Source organism: Adiantum capillus-veneris, chromosome 6 (assembly GCF_014529385.1).
Source record: "Adiantum capillus-veneris isolate H3 chromosome 6, ASM1452938v2, whole genome shotgun sequence".
NCBI classification, from domain to species: domain Eukaryota; kingdom Viridiplantae; phylum Streptophyta; class Polypodiopsida; order Polypodiales; family Pteridaceae; genus Adiantum; species Adiantum capillus-veneris.
Genome location: NC_140936.1, coordinates 157289974 through 157305764, shown reverse-complemented (window position 1 = coordinate 157305764; position 15791 = coordinate 157289974). Strand labels below are relative to the sequence as shown.

The 15791-nt window shown below is 41.9% G+C and overlaps 1 protein-coding gene across 1 annotated transcript in view; it reads left to right on the top strand.

Annotated features, from left to right (window-relative positions):
- LOC147456569 (uncharacterized) overlaps positions 1–15412 on the top strand; it is a 35323-nt gene extending 19911 nt beyond the window's left edge. Inside the window, exons 3-4 of the mRNA XM_086515504.1 lie at positions 12846–12928; positions 15085–15412. Coding sequence (XP_086371630.1) covers positions 12846–12928; positions 15085–15195 — 194 coding nt within the window. The 3' untranslated portion in view covers positions 15196–15412. The remainder of the gene's footprint in view (positions 1–12845; positions 12929–15084) is intronic.
- The last annotated feature ends 379 nt before the right edge of the window (positions 15413–15791 follow it).

Genomic DNA, 15791 nt, shown 5'->3' with positions numbered 1-15791 from the left:
GTTCTGTTAAGGTTCGAAAAGGCAAGGTTAAAGAAGATGAAGGGCAAGGAACGGTTGTTTCCTAAGCTCAGCATGCGTTACTATGGACCTTTTCAAGTGCTTGACAAGATCAGCGATGTGGCTTAAAGGCTGAAATTGCGTGATGCATGGAAGATTCATAATGTGTTTCATGTGAGTCTTCTAAGACCCTTCGTGGGTGATGTGCCAGAAGATATGCCAGATGAGGATCAGCCAGAAGTTGAGGAACTTGATGAGATCCTGGTACCTGAGCAAGTTTTGGCACATAAGGACAGAAAAGTTAAAGGACAAGTTGCAAGACGCTATTTGGTGAAGTTCAAGAACTATCTGCCTATGGATGCAAAGTGGATGGAAGAGCATGAAGTGTCAGAGTCACCAAATGTATTGCAGCTTTACCTTGAAGCCTTTGGGTTACAGCCTACTTATGCCCCAACCCAACGTGTGCAAAGGAGGGGTAATGATAGAGCTAGTACATCAGATGTACATATGAATTCAGTGTAATAGATGGAAATGGCAAAAGTATGAAGGCCTCATTAAGTCATTTGTATCTATATGTTATGACCTTTCTTGCGGATACATGCGATGATAAAAGAGTGTTGATAGCACAAGATTATCAGTGGCGTGTATTTATGGTATGCAATCGAGGACGTTTGCGATTTCAAGAGGGGGGTATGTCACGAGGTATGTCACGGGGACGTGGCAACTGCTAACTTTAGTTGTTGGTTTCTTTCCAAGGGGTTTTGTTTTGTTTTTGAGACCCTCTTCTTGAAGTAGCAAACGGTCGGACATTGCATGGCCAATGTGAACTGTAGTTTCACCCGCAGATGGGTAGTGGTCGGCACTGGAATTCGTATGGTAAGAGGATGTCTAGGCTCAGAGCAAGATCATATAGGTCCCCCCGTCGCACTTAGCAAGTTGGTGGATACTAGGAAGTGAACTCAATTAAGGCGTAAAGTCAAGGTGGGACTACCAACAAAAAGTATCCGACAATTGGGCCACATTGCACTTTTGGATGCGGTCCCAATGAGGATAGATGGTCAGAAGACCAGTGGGAGCCCAACGGAAGCATCTCCTAAAATTTAGGGAACTGCTATTTTGGGCCGTGAAATGTGTTCACGTCATTACCTCTGGTATGACTAGGGGAACATTTTACAACTCTGCCGCGAAGTCAACTGGACAACCGGTCAAGATATTTTTAAGCGGCGAACCCGAAACGGACAAATGCTTGTAAATGCGCCAAGTGTCGATTTTTCATGAACTTTCCCCTTGCAAAAAAATGGGCGCTGATTTTTAAGCTGGGCGAGGCCTAATTTCAGCTTTTGTCACAGGTTAAGAGCTATGGAGTGCTTCCTTTCCCTCTCATGTATAGTGTGGTGCTAGGAGTGATGCCTTGCACACTACACACTGCTCTCTCTCTCCCCTACGTGCAATTATGTGATGCCCCACAAGAGGGATCCTCATTTGACTGATGTACGGCTGTGTGGGTTCATGCTTTTGTGCTGAGGCAAGAGCCTCCTTGAGCAGGAACAGGGGTAGCTAGCTGCTACTCCAAAGCAGGCACTGGCGAGGGTCATAACCTCACCATACAGGTGCAAAATCAGCACTGTGTATGCGCTATAATTTTACTGTTTTTCAGCCATACGAATGCCAGAACCTTTGGGAATTGTGCCCCACTTGTAGAGGACAGTTAGGGGACTGTTTGGGGCTGAAAACAGGGCAAAAACCAATAAATTCAGCGTGCTGAATTTACTGTTTTTGGGCAGGAATCAGAGGGTATACGCCAATAGAAGCAAGTTTCAGCAGGGGAATTGGTTTCGCGCAAGTTTAGGGGTTGTTATGTTGCCGAAATTTGGCCAAAACAGGCGGTATTTAGTGGGATACAGTCAAAGGATTCCTAGGACTCTTCTTTGTACTTTACCCTCCTAAAGAATAAAGAAATACCGAAAGGGGCGCCAATTTTGGGGCCTACACGTTGTCGGCGTCTGCTTGGAGCATTCTAGCTTCCGAGCCGTGTGTGTGATTAAGTGTTAATTCCCGTTACAGGTCTCCTTTGCAAAGTGCTCTGTGTGTGTGTCTAAAGTAAAGAATTTCGGGTGAAAGCCAATGCCTACCGGCAGTGTCTTGTCCAACACCCAAATCAACCATAAGACGTCTGAGCCATACACACTCAACCGTAGCTGTGAAGACTGCCTTGCACTCAACCTCACAACTCGAAGTGGCCACAATAGGTTGCTTCTTGCGCTCAACCATGATATACATGAGCTGCCACGCATGAAACAAAAACCACTTGTGGACACTCGTGTGTCAAAACAACCAGCCCAATCTGAGTCCGAAAAAGCATGTAAATTTGGCGTCAATGATCCCCCCCTTGGGATAAAACAAGCCAAGATGTAGAGTGCCACTAAGGTAGCGAAAAATCCTCTTGACAGCCTGCCAATGCTTAGACCCTGGGCTATGCATAAATTTGCTGACCTGTGAGATTGCAAACTGAATATCTGGCCTCGTGTTGCATACATAAATGAGGCATCCAACAACAGTTTGGTAAAGGTGACATCAGCAGGATCACCAGCGTCATGAAGACTCAATTTGAAACCTTTTTCCATGGGAGTGGCAATAGGTTTGCAATCCTCAAGTCCAAACTTACATAGCAATGTCTCTATGTAACTTTTCTGACACAAGGCAATGCCACCATCACATTGCTTAAATTGTATACCGAAGTAATGATGCAACGATCCCAAATCTTTCATCTTGAAAGTAGCATTCAAATCAGCCTTAAATTCAGCAATATGTCTCTCATTTGGTCTAGTAATCAGCAAATTATCTACATAAAGAACCACAATGAGAAGTACATCACCCTCACGCTTTACATACAATGTGCTTTCTGTTGGACTGTTACGAAAGCCTTGTTTGACCAAATGAGTGTCAGCTTTCTCATACCAAGCACGAGGAGATTGCTTCAACCCATACAAAGCCTTGTTACATTTGCACACTTTATCCTCGTCCTTTCTTGACAGAACCGTGAGGCTGCGTTACATAAACTTCCTCAAATATGTCACCATTCAAGAAAGCAGTAACAATATCTGATTGATGTACATCCCAACCAAAATGAGCTGCGAATGCACATAGAAAACGCACAGTAGTCATACGACAAGTGGGAGCAAAAGTCTCTTCATAATCTATGCCTTTTTGCTGTGCATAACCCTTTGCAACAAGTTGAGCTTTATGGCAATCGATCTCACCATCCGGCTTGCGTTTCAACTTGTAAACCCACTTCGCACCAATGGCCTTTTTGCCAGGAGGCAAATCACATAAAGTCCATGTGTCATTTTCTATAAGTGCATCATATTCTGATTGCATGGCAGCCATCCAATTTTCTGAATTCTGTGCTTCATCAAAAGTCAGAGGCTCCTCAACATCATGTAAGCTAGACATAGCCAATGCATAACAATCTGATGCATAAGATGCATGGCGAGAGCCTGAACGAGTACGACTAGACAAAGGTTCATCCAATTTACTATCACGCAATGTATGCACCAGCCATTTTGGTATACCTCTAGCTTGCTCATTTTCAGCCTTTCCTCATCAAGTACATCATGTACATCTGCATCAATAATAGGCTGATCTGTAACATTTTCGGAAACCCCCATAGGCTGTACATTTGCCTCATTGGAATTTACATTCGTATTTCCACCACTAAAAAGAGGGAACAACGTGTCATAAATTTCCTGTGCGCTTACATTAATTTCTCTAGCACATGACAGCAAAGGCTGAACAGAATCTTCCACAAACACTACATCCCGTGAAACCAGAATACGCTTTGTTTGCGGATGATACAACCTGTAACCGTTGCTTTCAGCACTATAACCAACAAAAATACATTTGACAGCCTTATCATCCAATTTTCTTCGCTGTGTTTGTGGCACCAAAGCATATGCCAAACAGCCAAAAATATGGTTGTGCTCAATAGAAGGCTTTCTATCATGCCATGCTTCATATTGAGTGATAGATTGCAAAGCTTTTGTAGGACACCTGTTTAGTACATAAGTGGTACACATGATGGCCTCAAGCCAAAAAGAATGCGGCAAAGCTTGACTTTTGACTATACATCGTGCCATTTCCGTAAGTGACTTGTTTTTCCTCTCAGCAACACCATTTTGTTGAGGTGTATAAGGCACTGTACACTCGTGTTTTATCCCACGACTAGCCAGAAATGCATTGAATTTATGAGACATACTCCCCCCCTCGATTGGAACGGAGGGTGCCCATAGTATATTTCGAGACATTTTTAGCCATAGCCAGAAATTGTTTGAAGCACATAAAACCTTCGGACTTCGCTTTAAGCGGAAATACCCATGCATGCTTGGAGTAATCATCAATGAAAGTCACGAAGTACAGGTAATTGCCCAAGCACGGAGTTTCCATGGGCCCACAAACATCACTATGCACAAGCTGCAACCTACATATGGTCCGAACTGAACCATCCTTTGGAAACTTAGAACGCTGCATCTTACCCAAAATACAGCCTTCACAAACATGTTTGACAAGTGCTTCAAGAGGCGGCAAAGAAGCAACCATATCAAATTTCTGCAAACGCAGCAAACTGGAAAAATTCAGATGACCAAAATGTGCATGCCAAAGTTTTGCATCTGAAATAGCCCTTGAATCTGCAACTGCATTTGCAAAATTTTGTCTACACTTGTCATATAAAGTGAGCTTATATAGCCCACGGCACAAAAGCCCAGATGCAACGATTTCATCCCCAAAACTGAGATCACGAACTGTACATTTGTCATCCACAAATTTGACTACAAGTCCAAGTCTAGCAAGTACAGATACAGACAAAAGATTCTTCTTGATCCCAAGTACATAAAGTGCATCAAAAAGTGTGAAAGAACTGCCATTAGCAGCAATTAGCACAATCTTTCCAACTCCCTGAACTGGATAAGAGGCATTGTTGGCACAAGTGACTGAATTCCCATGAGGGACAGACTCGAGAGAGGTGAACAATTCACGATGTGAGGTAATATGCTTTGTAGCACCACTATCAAAATACCACACATGTGAATCTGCAGCAACTGAAATGCATGAATCATGGACAACAGGATTGTAAGTGCACTTTGCACTAAAAGCCCATTCTGCATCAACATCAACATCACCGTCTCCTTTTACAAAAGACTCAACAATGGCTGCATTGGTAGTGGAACCAGCATTTGCAATGGAACCACTCTCTTTCTTCTTAGCCTCTTTGGCCTTCGACTTAGGACATTGCTTGATCAAGTGATCATTAGCTTTATAATAATGGCAACGCATCTTCTTTTTGCCCTTATCACCAGAATTGCCAGACAAAGTGCTACCAGCAGAAGCATTAGGAATGGAAGTTTTGCCACTCGCAGTAGAACCATAAGAAGTGGTTGCATTGCTATTACCACCCTTTCTTTGAGAAGCAATAAAAGCCTGTTCAACTGCACGATGTCGAGTCCTGTTTTTCCTGGAAAGTGACTCTCGCAACAACAATGTGCATAATGCATCAAACTTGACAACTTCTGGATTTCCTTGGGTCACAAGTCTCCAAGTACTAGCAAAAGTCTGGTAAGAATCTGGTAAGGCATCAAGAACAGTGTGCACAAGGGAACTGTCTGAAATGACTTCACCTGCAGAAATAGGTTGCTTATTGATATCCTTGACACCAGCAAGAAAAGTGTCCATATCATCCTTCTCATGCATAATCTTCGACTACAGCTCTTTACGCAGCAAAGCAATTTTAGCCTCATTGCGACTTGCATAAAGACCAGCCAAAATATCCCAAGTCTATTTTGCAGATTTTGTTGAACAAATGTGAGGAACAATGGTTCGCTTCACAGACAACGCAATCAATGCATGAGCCTGCGCATCCTTTACATCCCAACGAACTTGTTCTGCCGTAGGCAAAACAACTCTAATAGCAGTAATCCTTGCAGCAAGACCTGCAACATCCTCAACATCGCCTACATCCTCAGAACCAGGACGTACATCAATTCCCTGCACAATATTGCATACGTCCTTTGATACAAGAATGTGTTGCATCATATAAGCCCACATAGGGTAATTGTCCCCATCCAACCTGTCCTCAGCAACAAACATCTTGAACACATCTGTGTTGTTGTTAGTCATGGTAAATGTTGCACCTGATGTGAAAACTGCTCGAAAAGAGGAGAAACGGAGCGGGAACAACACGTGCTATATAGCACAAACCGTAGAAGACTGTAAGGCACCTGTTATGCAGAAAACAGCACTGACAGAAATTCTGCACAAAATGATAAAATTGCCTATGCAGGCCTGCCTGTAGTGGAAACGGAGGCCGAAATGAGCTCGAATGAGAAATCTAAGCAGACTGAGCTCTACGAGACTACCCGAAATATTTGACGACCTGTAAACGCTCGCCAAACCTCACTGAAATCGGAGAAAGTGAGCAGGCTAGTGCTGGAGCAGCTGGCGACTTAGCCTGGGAGGATGCAACCTGCTCTGATACCAATTGTTGGAATTAGGGTTGCAGAGAAACTCACACAGCTTGGAGAAGACGAAGGAAGCTCAAGGCACACAATAGAGAGTGTGTTACTTGGTGTGCAATGGAAAGATAGATAGCCCTAGAGTGATGGGCGTATATACAATGCACGGGGGAAAAAACCTCCTAAAGAGGGAAAAAATGCCCCGGCAGTCCTAGTGTGTTCACACACATCACTACCACATGTATATGGTAACACGTCCCCCGTCCCTTGTTTTGCCATGTCCTCATCCCCGTCCTCGAGACCCGTCCCCGGTCCCTTGTTTTGCCACGTCCCTGTCCCCGTCCTTGGGCCCCGTCCCCCTGTGATTATGCTTGTAACATGCATATGTGAGCATTTGTGCTACATTGTGATGTGCCAACCACTGAATATTCCTTATTGGATGAGATACACGACCCAGGATATGAAGAGTTCCAATCTGGAATGAAACTCCTTATTGGATGAGATTCCTTTGGGAAGCCAACGACCCAGGAAATCAAGAGCTTCGATTTGGAATGAGAAACTGATAGTAGCGGAAGTGAATGTTGGACTTTGCTCAAGATGAGTGCTCCGAACTATGTTCAAGGGTTCCTTTTACTTACGGAAGGGAGAGCCTTCCGTTTCTTTAGTGAGAGAGTGCAAATGATCACAAACAAAGTGGATAAACACTGTGAATGAAGGTGCTGAGACTGAGAGATAGAGAGAGAAGAATACGACACCAGAATGTTGTCAAACTCTCCTCCGAAGGCCCCACTCTCTATGGCGAGAGCGGTCTACTATTGATTGCACAATCTCTACATTGCTTTGGACTTACCGACGATGTCGACGACGATGAGGACGACGACGAGACGGGCTGAAATCTGAAAACGCTAAGGGCTGAAATCTGCAAATCTTTATCTGCTGAATTTTGACTCTATGTTGGTGACGACGGTGATGACGACGACGCGCTGAATACGTAGATGCTGAAATCTGCGTTTTTCGGGCTGAATCTACAAACTTCGGTGGATCTGACCGTGCGGCAAGGATCTGCTGCGAGAAGGTGAGATCTGCGAGGTTTGGGACTTCTACTGCGACGTGTCTATGCTGAAAACTGAAAACGTTGATGCTTCTGTGGTCTTGTCACGATGGAACTGCAAAACGCTGGTGTGCTATGTTGCTCCAAAAACGCTAGGGACTGATCTGGTACTTGATGCAAAAACGCTAGTGATCCTGATGTCCCGCAGTCGCCAGATTGGCCTACAAATGCAAAACGCTAGGGCTGATCTGCAATGGAAGGAAAAACGTTGTCTCTTCTTGTTGATGACTGAAAACGCTGAGTCTTCTTGCCCGGGGGGGGGGGGGGTCTTGCTTGAGAAGGTGCATTGTTGGATGTCAGGTCCCTACTGCCTCTTCTGCCAAAAAGTGCTAGCGCTAGGTTTCTTATGTACTTGCTTATCAAAATTGCCCTACTTAGTTCCCAACAAAAGTCACTTAAAAATAATAAGTGAAAAATGGCTAAAATAGGGAAAATAGGTCTATGCACTGTAAAATTTCTCTTGATGGGTAATCTGATGATCATGTTGTGTGGAACCAGAGGATATGCATCTACTCTAAGTGTTTGGACATGCATGATCTGCGAACAGACTCACAAAAGTGCCAGAACACTTCCTAATCTAGGCTGACTGAACTAAACTGAACCCATGTCATGAAGTAGCTTGTTCACGTACACATAGGGTTAGATGTGCACGTGACAAGTAATATAAAGAAATACTGAAAGGGGCGCCAAGGTTTGGGGCCAGTACTCTCTGGGGTGGAATTCCGCCACTCCATGTCGCATGTCCTCTCTCTCACTTTCAATTCAATTGATATCGAAGTGCTAAAAGTCTGTTCAATCTGTTCTTTTCTAGTGGCACGTGGTGCCCGACTTGTGACACATACTCACTTGGTTGTGAGAGACTAAGTTGGCCGAGATAGTGTATTTTTGTGAGAAAGAACTCACTTTTCTTTGCATTCCAATTTCCCGGTAGCACGCCACTAAACCGGCCATCTTGCAAAGTAAGCTGAGCCCAAAGTAAGGAAATTGATTAACCATGTGAAAGAGCTTCTTCAAAAGGGTCTAATTCAGCCCAATACATCACCTTATTGTTCGCCAATGCTTCTCATATTAAAGAAAGATGGATTTTGGAGAATGTGCATTGACTATAGCGCTCTCAAAAAAATCAGCATCAAAAACAGATACCCAAGATCAATGATATATTGGACAGGTTATAGGGTTTCTATGTGCTTTAGAAGAATCGACTTGAAAAGTGGCTATCATCAGATCAGGATCGCTCCTAGAGATGTATGCAAGTTTGTGTTCAGGGCGTCCTTTGGATTTACGAGTATTTGGTGATGCCTTTTGGTCTCATAAACGCTCTTGCAACATTCAACAGGATGATAGACATGATTTTCAAAGAGTAAAGGTCATTTGAAGGCACTTTTTTCGATGACATCATTGTATTCTCTAAGAGTGAAGCAGAGCACAGACACCATCTCTTACAAGTTTTTCAGACATTGTGGCAACATAGATTGCTGGTTAATGGGAAGAAGAGTAATTTTTTCTTGCCAGAGATAAATATTTTGGGACATATCGTCTCTTCAGAGGGTGTAAAAATGGACCCTGCCAAAGTAAAAACTATCTGACATTGGTCAGATTTGAAAAATGTACATGAAGTTTGCAGCTTTTTGGGCTTATGTTAATGCAAGAGGGCCATGTTATAGCTTATGAGAGTAGAATGTTCTCGCGAGTGGTCTACGAGAAGGAGCTGTTAGCAGTCAGACATACTCTTACTCAGAGGCAACATATCTGGCTCGGAGCAAATTTATTAGTGTTCATTGATCAGCCAAGTCTGAGATACTTCTTGTCCCAGAAACAACTTTCGGATAAGAAAATGAGATGGATGAACATTTTGTCACAGTTCCACTTTCAAATAGTCCATGTTACGGCAAAGAAGAACTCGGTGGCAAACGCGTTGTCATTAAAGCCACAAATATTGGCTATTTCGACAATACACCATTTGAACTTCGAGGATATGATTGATCAATACGCCACGGATCCAAATTTTGCGGACATCTTTGACCAGCTACAAAGTGGGGAGACAATTGCAGGCTATGCTCTGAAGGAAGGTTATTTGATCTAAAAGACCATGTTGTGTGTCACACAGGGGTTGAGGAACAATGTCTTCACAAAGTGCAATTATCTACCTTTTGTTGGGCAACGAGGCATCGAGAGCACATGGATGAGTTTGTTCGTAGTTGTTTGGTGTGTCAAAAGGGCAAGTTTGACAGACACAAGGCACCTGGTCTACTACAACTTGTAAACAGACTCACTTTATTCGGTAAAGAAGACAGTAAAAGCTGTAAAAGCTGATGATTTGGCTAAGTTGTTTATCTCACAAATTTTCAGATTACATGGTATGCCCGAATCCATCGTGTCGGATAGAGATCCCCACTTTACAAGTTTGTTTTGGAGAGCAATTTGGGAGATTATAGGAACACGACTTAAATTCTCATCCTCGTTTCGTCCACAAACAGATGGGCAGTTGGAGATAGGCGTCTTAGACTTGTTAAAGTCATATATCTCTGACCAGAAGACTTAGTGGGAGTTTTTCCTTAGTGGAGTTTGCTTAAAACAACACAATTCACACATCCACAAGGAAGGTGCCATTGGAGATCATCAAGGGCGTCAAAAATGTTCCACCCATTCTAAGCACCAAAGATAAGATTTTTGAAGCAGATTTGTGTACATAGAATCTAGACACTACTTTTGCCAAGGTACACGAGGCTTTGGAGAAGTCTCAAGCATGGTATAAGAAGGCACTAGATAAGAATCGACATGACTTGTAGCTCAAGATAAATGATTGGGTGCTACTCCGGTTTGAAAAATCATGCCTACGAAAACGGAAGGGTAAGAAGAGGCTTTTTTTGAAGCTAAGTATGCGATACTATGGACCTTTCTAGATACAGGAAAAGATAAATGATGTGTCCTTCAGATTGAAGTTACCAAATACTTGGAAGATTCACAATGCATTTCATGTGAGTCTATTGAGACCTTTCAAAGGTGGAGTGGCAGTGGACAGGGGTCCAAACAAGCAACCAGAAGTGGAAGAGACAGAAGAGATACTCATTCTAGAACAAGTAAGTTGACACCACGGTATTTGGTCAAGTTAAGGAATTATTTGGCTCTTGATGCCAAGTGGATAGAGGAGGACTCAGCAGATACTCTCAGATACTAGAGCTTTGCATTGAGGCTTTTGGTTTAGCACCGACTTTGCCAAGAGTTACCGACTAGTCAGTAGGTTGAATCTGGTGCGATGCAGACTGCACAAGAGGGGAGTTACTCTGCTCCTTTGTCACTGGTTACCTCAATGAGAATAAAGTCACTGATTTCTTTTGAGATTTTAGGGATATTGACAAGTTGACAGTATTTTGCTGAATGACTTTATGTAAAAGTACTTTGAAATGGGAATTCCTAAAATGAGTATGTTACATGTTGTGTATGTTGTTTGAGTATGTGTGAGAAAGATGAAATGATTGCAACATTTTATCTTTGTCACCTAAGGGTGACGTGAATGTGATAGTAACGAGATTTAGTAGATCAAGACATCTGTGAAAGATCAGTGCAATATGGATGTAATGACAATGATCATTATTCTCATCTATGATCTCAACGGGGAGAATGTTCAATGACTGTCGTCTTTGTGCAAGTGTTGGATATGTGTGGTCTAGTACATCGGTACTTAAGAGTCAACGTCTACTGAACTAGTCTTTGTCCTATGTCTGTTTTGGAGGCGTAATTAAGGGTGATCACAAATCTTTCAAGAGGCGTGTATGTCACAAATTGATGACGTGGCATGGCCGAGGGACCTAAACCCTAAGAGAAGCAGATTAGGTTGTGCAAAGCTTGCAGGATTTGGTGGAGGCCGAGGTTAGGTTAAAAATTGTAACCCTACCAACTTACAGGAATTGGTCGAGGGGCGTAAACCCTCAATAAATAAAGCAAGGCCTAAAAATTGCGTAGAGGTTGATGGTGTGGCAGCTATACCGATTTCGATGAATCGCGCTGCTGATGTCGAAAGCCGTACAAATTTCCGCAAATTGCGCTGAGCTTTTTGGACCGCCATTTTTTTGGCTCAGTAGCTTTTAAGTGCAGCTTCTCATGTAACTGCTTTTGAGTTTGGCCAGGGGTCTTTATAAGTGTACTAAGAGACTCTCTTCTACTCAAATTAGCTTGGGAGTAGTGCGAGGAGGAGGACCCCTAGACATTGTACTTTGCGAAGCATAATAAGAAAGAAATCTTGAGAAGGGGCGCCAGTCTGTACTAAGGGCCTCTCTGCTACTCATATTAGCATGGGAGCAGTGTGAGGAGGAGGACCCTCACACATTGTACTATGCGAAGCATAATAAATTATAATAAAGAAATACCGAGAAGGGGCACCAATCTTTGGGGCCAGTGCGTCTGGGTGCGAACTACGCTGTGCCTTGTCGACTCTCTCTCTCTCTATCTCTCTCTCTCTCTCTCTCTCTCTAGGGAGATCTAGACGACCCCGATGGAGAAGAGGAGCTACATAGTTTCGAAGGAGGCTACAGCAAAGGATTCGAGCCATACTTTTTCTCGTCCAGAGTGTAGATGAAGATGGATCTCTACTTCCCTCCCATATTGTCTACACGCCTAGTTCACACATTTCACGCCTTTCACCTTTCACACCTATCAGCTTAGTTTAGGATTCCGCAGTATTTATATTTTGTTTATCCTAGTTTAATTTATTTTGTTAATCTGACTTTGTATCAGATACACCGCATTGTAACTTTCTGGTCTCATAGGTCACTTTGGCCTTTTGAAGACGTTAATATAACATTTCATTTCATTTCATTTCTCTCTCTCTCTCTCTCTCTCTCTCTCTCTCTCTCTCTCTCCAAGTTTTGCAGAGTTGTTTGGAGTAGATCTTTGGCTTAGAGTGTCCAAGTCTATTACAAGAGGCATGATCATGACATTTTATCTGTAAAAGAAGCCATAATGTAGTATCTTAAGTATCAGTGATTAATTGTTGAACAGACCATACCTTCATTGCAGTAAAGATTTTCCGATGTGACATTGGACCGGGAAAAAATGTTATTTTCAACCAGTTTTTGGCATATTGGTTTCTTAACATAATTCACAGATATGGAAAACAATGACATGTTGACTTTCCTATTTCATCGAATGATCGCTGTTATGAGCGAAACTTTTGGTTAGAAGACGTGCAAATTTTAAGGGACTTTCTTTTGTGGATGCATGGCACTGTGTAGATTTTGTTGAAGGACCCATTGCAGCTCCAGATGGATCGCTTGAAAAAGAGATTATTGAATTGCGGCGAGAGAAAAGAAAACTTGTAAGCTTTTTCCTTGCCCAACAAACTTTAAAAAAAAAAGAGTATGTAGAACAGTCTGATGGTGTTGAATCTCTAGAGCTATTTGATTGTTGAAAGAAATAATCATGTAAACAAAGATAAGATAATTTACTGTGCTATTTTATCCCTATCTTTTAAGTAGCAGGTTTTCATGACCAGACTTGTTTTGTACCTAAGTGAAACCGAAATCTTGTGCTTAAATTTCATGGTAAACATGGACTCCTACCCCCCATGATTTGCTTATGAAAGTGTTTTTTAGATGAATTGAAAACTCTAGGTTTCACAAAGATCATTTTTGTTTGTTTCTGTTTAGAAAGCTATGTATCTTACTATATCCTGGCCAACCACAAAAATCAAAGTCAAAATGAGAGAGAATACAAGCATCCATTGAGGATTATTTTTCACTGGTTTTCTACCTATTTACTGTGAGGACATGATGACAAATTTTTTTTGGGAAGCTTTGCTTTTTCGATAGACAAGTGAAATTCAGAACAAAATGAGCATGATATGTCATTGCACTCAGAGGATTTGATACAGGGTCATAGAGGACCGAGGTTATCAATGTTTTAAAAAAAAAAAGATATCAAGTGGGTAGCTCTGAAGTGATACATTGCAAGCATCATGCGCAATATTCTCCAACTAACACAAAGTGCTCGAGGCAACTAGGGTCAATCTCCCACTGGAAAAGCGGGCATGGAATGCATTTCATAATTGTTAAGACAAAAGATGTTACATCAAAATGCATTGGCCATGCTTTTTGCTTGTTAAGCATGCTCCAAGTTATCTTGTCTGTAAAAGTTGTCACAAAGAGAGAGCAGTATGCAGATAATTTTTTTGATTGCTTGTGATAGCGAGCACGATTCAATATTTCTTTTAGTAATCACCATGCCACTCCAATGGGATCTATTAATCTCGACAAAATGTTCTCTCAAATTTTTAATACATACATCCAATGTTTAATACATATACTTATTTTTTCCCTTGGGTTGCATGGATTGCTGAAGCACTTACGAAAGACACATACATGAGATGGTAGCTTGTTTCATTCCATCTCCATCTCATGTCATTCTGTAGTAACAACAAGTAGCATATGTACCACAATGTGTATGACAATTGATAGGGCTCATATGTACCTAGGAGCGAAACCAGTAAGGAGTCAAAAGTACTATTAAAATCCTCAATCAGTAGTTTCAAGTCTCCCTACTCCTGTTTCACTTTCTGATTGTACCTTTCTTGTCATTTGAAGCTCTAGTCATGATTTGAAAGGTGCTACTAATGGCAATTCTCATTGGGTAGCATGGACGATTTTGCACATGATCGTAACTTGTACATAAACTCACCAAGTACCACTCTCATTATATGAATCTTTCTTGTCCTGTTGTATCCTGCAATGGGATCCTCCACCATTGAAAGCTCTCTTTCACGCCATCAGCTTTAGTTTCTTTCATTACTCTCAACAATAGTGAAGAAAGCTGTTGTAATTTCACCATTGCTGGAGGTTTCTTGTCCACTGAATTCTATGAAGGCATGTGCTATTTGACAATAATGCCGGTAGAGTCTAACTGCAAAGCCTTTCATTTATGCAAGTACCGTCTCTATAATGCACAATGTTGACGGAATACACCTTGGCATTCAATGCAAGCAGACACAAAATGGTGCACATCATGTTTCATGTTATGCCAATAAAATTGTTCTTCACAAACAAAAAGTGTGGTTGAAATACCCCCGTGGCCCATATATCGTTTCTCTTTGTCCTTTTGCAATGCAATCAACTTTAGTAAATTTACTTGTTAGAGTTACACTTCGAATGCTTAAAAGGTAAATTATCTATTGTTCGATAAAGTCCCATAATCTTTTACAACAAAATGAGTATTTATTGGATGTGAAGAGTTGTTTTCTCACAGATTTATGTTTTCAGAAGAAAGATGTTGACAAGTACATGTCTCAAGTCCAAGAAATGAGAGATTTGAAAGAAAAATGGAATCTTTTGGACTTTAAGTACCAGTTATTGGTTGATATGGTGCACATGCTTTTTCTAGTACCCTAGTTTTGCAAGTTTAAAATACAGTGTTCTGTCGCATGTTTGAAAAAATAACCTTAAGAGAAATCAATTGATATTGATTAAATGGATTTTGCAGTGGTCAATGAGGGTGCTTGATAATGAGAGAGGAAGCCTTTTAGACAAGGATGGACCTCTTAGTCCCGGAAGATCGAGCAAAAGAAATAGCTTAGCATTGAGTTCTCATTAGAAAAGCTGACAAAAATGATTGCATGGCAGAACGAAGCAATCATGCCCAATGGGTTTTTAATTACAAAATTTTGGCTAGTCTTACAGAGTTCAGTGATATAGTGCTTGCAAAAGTCATGGTCAATCCAATTCTACTCATGATCCACTAAAGATCTTTTTGTAAAACAGCAATTAATATTGAGTACCTGTCCCTAATATGAAGGGGCCTTTTGAGCAAAGACTTTGTTGGCAATGATCTCAACCATCAGGCACTAGAAGTAAGATGAGGCATCTTGGGTCACGAGTCCAATGCACTATTATACAACCAACCACCCCCAGTACACAGTCTTCTTCATCAACACTTGAAGGTGGCATGAGATGTCGACATAACAGCGCTGTGAGTGTACGGCACCGTGAGTGTTTAGGGGAAGTGACCCGGCTGGTAGCAATGAAAACATGGCTGGCAGTGCTTACAACATCCAGCTTGAAATGCAGGTTTGTAGCATCTCGTGTTGCAAATAGAGCCAAGAAGCAAGAGCAGTTGCAAGAATCCATTATTTGCTTTGTAGATTTGAGAAGAAGGAAGGCTGTTTTGTACGTACTATGATGTATCAATGG